Source organism: Ictalurus punctatus, chromosome 18 (assembly GCF_001660625.3).
Source record: "Ictalurus punctatus breed USDA103 chromosome 18, Coco_2.0, whole genome shotgun sequence".
Taxonomy (NCBI): domain Eukaryota; kingdom Metazoa; phylum Chordata; class Actinopteri; order Siluriformes; family Ictaluridae; genus Ictalurus; species Ictalurus punctatus.
The window spans coordinates 24,746,478-24,754,006 of record NC_030433.2 but is presented as its reverse complement, the minus strand read 5'-3'; the positions used below and the strand labels follow the sequence as shown (position 1 = coordinate 24,754,006).

At 45.0% G+C, this 7,529-nt stretch overlaps 1 protein-coding gene across 1 annotated transcript; it reads right to left on the bottom strand.

Moving 5' to 3' along the window:
• Nucleotides 1-216: 216 nt before the first annotated feature.
• Nucleotides 217-4,233, bottom strand: spry4 (sprouty homolog 4 (Drosophila)). The gene is made up of 2 exons (XM_017493336.3): nucleotides 4,035-4,233; nucleotides 217-2,605 (listed from the first exon to the last, which is right to left on the bottom strand). Exon 2 carries the CDS (start codon nucleotides 2,548-2,550, stop codon nucleotides 1,612-1,614), a length of 939 nt encoding a protein of 312 aa, XP_017348825.1. The 5' UTR covers nucleotides 2,551-2,605; nucleotides 4,035-4,233; the 3' UTR covers nucleotides 217-1,611.
• Nucleotides 4,234-7,529: the final 3,296 nt, after the last annotated feature.

Sequence of the window (7,529 nt, the reverse complement as noted above, 5' to 3'; positions counted from 1 at the left end):
ATGCATCTTTAAGACGGCTAGTTTCTCGACACTATTTACAAGAGCACGTATCCTGCATAGATCTAATTCTAGAATATTAATGATACATATGCAACTTCTCACCTATGCAACTATGCAAGCCTCCTCGCTCATCTCTACTTTGGCACCTATCCGAGAATTAGATTGCAAAGACTTAAAACCCTAGCCTTTATACATTCAAGACTAAGAACAGTAGTGTTTTTTTTTTTTTTTTTTTTTAATCTTCTGCTTTTCTGATTTGTGCAACAAAGATGGGTACAAACATCTGAATATAGAACGTTAAATGTTTCGATTAAATGAGCGTCGTGGAAATTTAGTATATGAGAAGGTGGGTTTCGTCCCTCGCGTCCTGGAACCAGACGCATCGTACCTTGCTGTGGGATTGGTTTTGTTAGATCACAAAAAGCTTTACCCACATAAAACTAAAGTCCTTTGGCAAATTATCTGTAGGCCTAACTCGAGACAAACCACAAAACTGCATAACAGCGATTCCTATGAGTCGTAGAGTACACATGGAGGGGTTTGGTACATGGCAAACTAGTAGAATTTCACTCATTACAATAATTGTACATGCATTTGTACATAATGCTGTGCTTGTCGTTAGTTTTTTAGGTGTCTTAGTGAAAGTTGAACATTTTGGGATAACCCTCCTGCTGACCTATTTGTCCTGTAGCTTATGGATGTTTTCATCAAATGCTTTTTCATCTGTGTGTAGCAGTTTCCTATTAAATTGACTACCATGTTGTAGTTACATACTATACATAATATGTGAAAAGTGTGCTCCCTGAGGTGATATCTTTTCTATAACAAATCAAACTGCTAGTATTTGGAAGAAATATTGTGGAAGTTCACGTATGGTGACATGCATTTGAATATATGTGAAAGTCACTTGTCATTAAAACCCCACAAACCTGTCCCTAAGACGATGGAGCTATTCTGCAGAGGTGAATACTGGGCTCTTGCTTATTTATTTATTTTTGTTTAAAGTAGTAAACTGCATTTCTGGGTAACAAAGGAACTTGACGTCCTTTGACCAAAACAATGATGCCTTCTGTTCTTACCTCAAAAAAGGGAGGAAAAGCTCTATAACAAGCTTATAAGTGGGCATGGAGGTATAAGTCTAGTTATTTTGATTGTAACGTGTTATCAGCCTGGAATGCACTGCAACCTTTTCTCGGTGCCAGATCCGGGGAGGGATTGCCAAAGTATAGAATGCTCTTGAATAGGTGATATTTACTCTGATTGTTCCAAGCCACCCAAAGGCAAAATCACCAAAGGAGAAAACAGACATTTTTGCAGCATTCTGTGATGGCAAGTATTTTAACTAGAGGGTGAAATAGCAGAACGCTTTGATCCCACAGAGAAAACCCCAACGGGAAAAATAGGCCTTATCTCTTTGTAGTTAAACTTAAGACGTATGCCAGTCATTCAAGCAAACGTCATGACTGAGCATTGTGGCATTACACTACGACAGTAAGGACCAAGAGTGAACCCTTTTAAGTACCATGATTTGGGGGAAGTACGCAAGAACTGGAGAAGGTTCTGCCACCTTCTGCTCAAAGTCCTTCTTTGTAGATTTCTTTTGACATCACATCATGAGGCTTGCTTCTCCAGAGGACAGTTCTTGACCTCTGCCACCTTGCAGGCCTGAGCACTTTTGCATCGGCAGCCCGGGCGTCTGAGGCTGTCGTAGCATTTCTGTGAGAGCTTGGCACAGCCCACGGCGGGCAAATAGCACATAAGGCATGGCAGCACAAGTGATATGGCCGCCATGAAGGACCAGCGTGCGCAGCAGTTTGAGTGTGAACAGGAACACGGCTTGTCGGCGCAGGAGCCTTCCTCGTCCTCGTCCTCGGTGCAGTGGTAGAACACGCCTTTGACTAGGCACATGCAGGTGGCTGAGTCCACCAGGTTCTGGGCTGAGCACAAACACTCCTGGTTGCACACCCAACACGAGGGAAGGGTCCGGGGCAGCGTACACTCCGTGCACCTGCACTTTCCACACTTGTCGCACAAAGGCATATGGTTTTTCTCAGTCGGCAAGTCTACCCCTGTTTTTGAGTGCTGGGGTTTGGACCCTGGAAGCTTTGGTTGCTCTGTACCCAGGATCCTGGCATGGCCTCCACCGCTGGTATAAGAGTCCACCAAAGGGGTGGGCGCCGCATGCTCGAGCAACCGCTGATCGGAAGAGGTGCTACTACTACTGCTGATGGAGCTAGGTCGGCCGCTGAAGGAGATCCAGGGGTGGGTGGTGGCATCTGGGGCCTCGCAGCGGGACAGGTGAGGATGGTGTTGAGCACCGAGCAGGACCTCCTGCCCCCTGGTGGCCACCTTGTGGCTCGGAGGCTGCTGTGACACCACTGCAGGGCTGTCGATGTAGTCGTTCTCCACATGCAAGGACTTCATCTGGTCAATGGGATAGATGGTCAACGGGTGCTGGAGCCGGCCGTAAGGGACCCTGCTGTCTAGCAAAGGCTGCACCATCATGGACGAAGAGACTCCAGGAATGTGGTGAGCAACCCTCGACTCCATCTGTAGGTTGTGTCCCTCATACACCAAAAAGAGCTCAGGTCAGCATCTACTAGCCCTGTGAAGACACCAGCATGACATTAGGACGGCACTCAGCTTTTGTAGTTATACTGCTCATACTTTTCTTGTTCACCCCTCTGTATATTTTACATTTTAAATCAATTTTACACAATCATGTTCCCTAACTGAGCAGTGCTATCCAAAACAACCGAAAACAACGGTTTAAAAGACAGATCATATTTCGGAGCTTTGTGTGGGTTCAGGGTAAAGGAATGTACAGGTAATACAGGATAAACCTTAAACATACACACTGACGGATTTCATTCCCACTTACTGCCGAGGAACTCATCTGTAGCCAACACGATGGCAACCGAATCAAGGTTAACAGATTCTGCGATCACGTCGATGCCAAGAGAATAAAAGCACAACAACCACGAGCACTGCGGTGTGAAATCTTGACAAGGTTTCGGCTAAATATAGAAGCGGAGACGGAACTCAGCGACGATTTCACCCCGTACATGTTCGAGGCATTAACCCGCTGCAGTCTGTCCGCCCACGACCCTGCTTCTCCAACACCGGTGCAGGAAAACCAGCAAACCGCTTCGTGTAGAGAACATCCATCCAGACTACACGCGTGACCGACGGTTCACTGATGAAGGATATTCGGGGGGAAATGGAACCTGTTGCAGGATTTCACTGAAATTGAGAAAGCCTTGCGCATCGTGTTCATCTGCCGTAGACCTGTTCCTAGACCTGTTCCTCTCCTGCGCGTCATGCCGTTCACACTACAGCCCCTAGACCCGACTGGTTTCTCCAGCACAGGCAAGCTCTTGGATGGATTAATTAATTAATTAACGTATTAATTCATCATTCCAAATGGATCAAAATAGGCTACCGCCGAGCGCCATTTCAGATTCGCGGAGTGAAACCACGAACCTTAAAGCGTCTTGTTTCCACACTGCCTTTTGTTCCGTGTACAAATAAATCCACATTCAGTGTGTAAAATCGAGAATCAAGAGTGAATCCGAGAGGAGAGCTACAGCACATTACAAGGAGAACAGTGTGTCTCTCTGGAACACGTCTCCAATCCAGCAACACCACACGGCGCTTCAGTTCAACTCCAACACCAGGCATTTACGCAAAGCAGAAAGCAAATCTTAGTTTTAACTCACTCTTTCTGTGTGTGTGTGTGTGTGTGTGTGTGTGTGTGTGTGTGTGTGTGTGTGTGTGTGTGTGTTTATTTCTTGCTTGAATAGCCCACGACCCTGCCACTGTGGTTATACTGTAGTTAAATATTGACACGACGCGCAAGTACAGAGACGTCGTTTTGCCAAAGTGCGACACTGACCGCGTTTGGAAAAAAAAAAAAATCAAGGTGTATGAAAGAGAAGAGAAATAATCTCCACTGGAAACAAAAACAGCACAAGACAAGGTGTGATTTTACAGTTTATGGCGCATGTTTTATATCGAACAGAAATGGGACTTACTTGTTTTGGAGAGCAGCGCATTTTGACTCTGGAGCTTCAGTTAGTATATTCCAACACTAAAGCAGTAGTTCCGTGTAAAACAAAAACCCCCCACAAGGCCAGGTTACAAGTCCGGAGCAGCATGAGCGCAGTGTGTACTGCAGAGAGGACACGGGCTTTCTGACACGATGTTGCAACTACATAAGGGGGGAATGGCTTTTTATGAATGGGAGGGTTAGGAGACGTACTGCGCAGATGCTCTGGCTGAGGCTTTTTTTTTTTGTGAATGGGAGGGCATAAAGACTCCGGACGCAAATGCGTGGGGGTTACACTTTTATGAATGGGAGAGCTCCGGATTTCACTGCGCATGCGTGCATATGAGCGTTTCATGAATGGAAGAGACAGAGACAGAGACAGAGAGAGAGAGACAGAGACATAGAGAGAGAGAGAGAGATGGCGGAGGGGGAGCTTTTCGTCACCAAGGGCAATGTCAGAGTGGATTACACGAATAAGGAGATTGTGTGCTTCACTTTCATTAATGCTGCGCTCTTACTGTGTCCTCTGGTTGAGGATAATAATAATAATAATAATAATAATAATAATTATTATTATTATTATTTAAATATTTTACAAAAAGCGCACAGGAGTTTAATGCTTGTTCTGAAAACACCACGAGGCTTTGATTCGAAATCAGACAAGACAGTGTGAAAAATGAGAATGAGGTAACGCGTTATGAAAATAAAATATGAGACCAAAGATCTGACAAATCTATTCCAAGTGTCCATGAGTCATTGGTTTGCCTACGCGCAATGCAGAATGGTGACGATACGCAGCGCGCGCGCGCGTGCGTGCGTGTGTGTGTGTGTGTGTGTGTGTCACGTGTGTTTTTGTGTCGTTGCTGTATTAGCTGGATCGAGATTAATTTTTAGCTCGAGTGTACTTTATCCTGGTGTGTGACTCGGGTTAAGGACATCCTGCGCGTGTTCTCATCGCCGCTTGGCGATACTCTTACACGCGCGCTATGAACAGCAGCAACGACGACAAAAAAAGGCTGGAAAGCTGTAGATCAGCAATAAAAGAGCAGGCGGCGTCGGGGCATGCGGGATCCACAAAAGAACAGGATGTTGTTGATTTGTAACGAAACCGCTCGGAGGAAATGAGTGTGAGTTTTCCTTTGAGCGCTCCTGCCGTCCTCCCTGCCCCCGCGGATCAACCCGCAGCTCGCGGCTGGACTAAAGCTGTCACAGGTTAATTGACGGCCTCCGCGTTCGTCCTCATTTCCATGACAACACGGACCTCGATTTCCTGACTAAGGCTAAATTCATTCACAAAACACTCGGTTCGTATTCACGTTTCCCTCCTGCGCCACAGCCAGGAATTCCTTACGAAATAAAATCACGTGACCTGTACTGTATACTGATATACAGGCGTTTTTACAGCAATAAGAGCACAGATTATTGTTATTTATAATCATTTACCATCGACCAATCTCACCTTATGAATAAATTCACCTTTATAACAGTTTCACTGAACATTATATGCTATAAAACCTGCTGTATAAGCTCTTCTTTTCCCTGGAGGAGCTTAAACCTCCCTTACAGCCCAGAGGACTAGCTTTCTAACAGAAACGGGGGGGCGGGGGAGCGGGGGGGGGGGGTGTGCATGATTCTGATTGGTTAATCCTGTTTCTCAATATAACAGCTAGTAGCAAAAAAAAACGAGTTTATTTGATATTTGCGTGATGGCTATTAACCAGCCATGAATAAGGATTGGGAACTTTCAGCTGGGATTCCACTCCTCTGTGCTCCTGGGATCCGTGTCTGAGTAGATTATTTCTAACCCAACAGAACCATACTTATAGTGACTAACATGTGATTTTATTTTAGCCGCGTAGGCAGCGTAGAGAACACCTATTTCCGGTTCCGATTGAAGCTGTAGTCTAGACGGATGATGCTGAGGTGCAAACAGCCCCCTTGGCTGCTCTTTAAACGTGATGCTTTTCATTCAGTGCTAATGAGCGCAAACTGGAAATACGATTATCACAGAGGAAATAAGGGCGCTTTCACAGCTCCAATACACAGCAGGTCACACTTTACTATGGAAATGACCCTCAGCAGGCTCTCACACATATTAACAGGTCAAACTGGTGAAAGGATTCATGTAATGCTTTTCTGTCAGCACCATCATTTAAGTGCTTACAAGCTCAGGCATGAGATCTTTCCTCTTTCACTCACACGTTTCCTCTTCTAGCTGTTTCTTTATTCACTTGAAAGATAATCAGCGAAATATGTGTGTGAATAGCCTAGATACACCACTGAATGGAACTCCAAGTAACTACACATTATTTACAATATGACAGTTGTTTTCACCTAGTCTGAAGAGTAACACATGCAGACACACTTTTCTCCGAATATGCACTACAAAGCACTGCTTCATCCAAGTCGTGCCTGGCTCCGAAGCATCAAGCCCACAGGAAGGAACTAGTTTGCAGAGAATGCAAATCTCTCGTGAGGTGAGTTCATGTGGGAAGAAGAAGGAGAAGACACCACTACCACCATCAGCGAAGGGAAAGCTGAGCTCTTGCTGAGATGGTGACCTCTGACCCTTCTTCAGAGAACTGACAGGAGTGCCCCTGAACTCTCACCCACGGGACAAACTAGCAATGAAGCGTGACCTGTTGTTGGGGCGTGGACCCAGCATTCACACGACTGGCATTCTGTTCATTCCACACGCCGCTCCTCTCATATAGCATCCTCCCTCCCATGAGACCACGAAAGCACAGTTACAGAAGACCCAGATCTTCTGTAGATCTTCAGTCACATAGTAAAATGGTGTCTTACTGTGTCTAGAGAAAATGCCCTGTCTTTCAGACATGCTTTCCCAAATTCTATAACAGACTATCATTTTTTTTGTCTTTAAAAATAAGGCTGATGTGTGGTTCATATAGATTTTTTTTTAAAATAATGAAGCAAGTCTTTATTTTGTTCAGGGTCAACATGGTCAGAGTGACTGAGCCCAGCAGAGTACTGTAATTAAACCAGGCACATCTGTCCTGATTAGGTACTAATATGAACTGAAATTGTATGTTATATTCATTATTTTGGCCTTTACCTTTTGTTGAACAATAATTATGAGAATGTTTATGACACTTTTGCAACATCACAAGAATTTCAGTGCTTTTCTGGGAAACCTTGTGAGGAGGATATTATTTTCCTCTTACATATCACCTTTGACGCAGGTGCTTTTAGCAACCTGACCATAATGTTGTCCGAAGGAGTATCGCTGAGAACAGAAGAGTTACCTGCTCTTCGTTTGCATTGGTTCCCAGAGTTACTACCAATCAGGGGTTTAATTTAAACCCTGAATCAGCACGGTCGTTTTGAGGGTGGTTTCAGATCAGCAATATCTACCCCTCTGTTGACAAGCTAACACCTAAATTAAGCTACGGCTGGGAAGAGGCGTACATCGCCACCAAGTAGTCTAGTTCCATCGATACAGCAATTTTCCGACTGATGG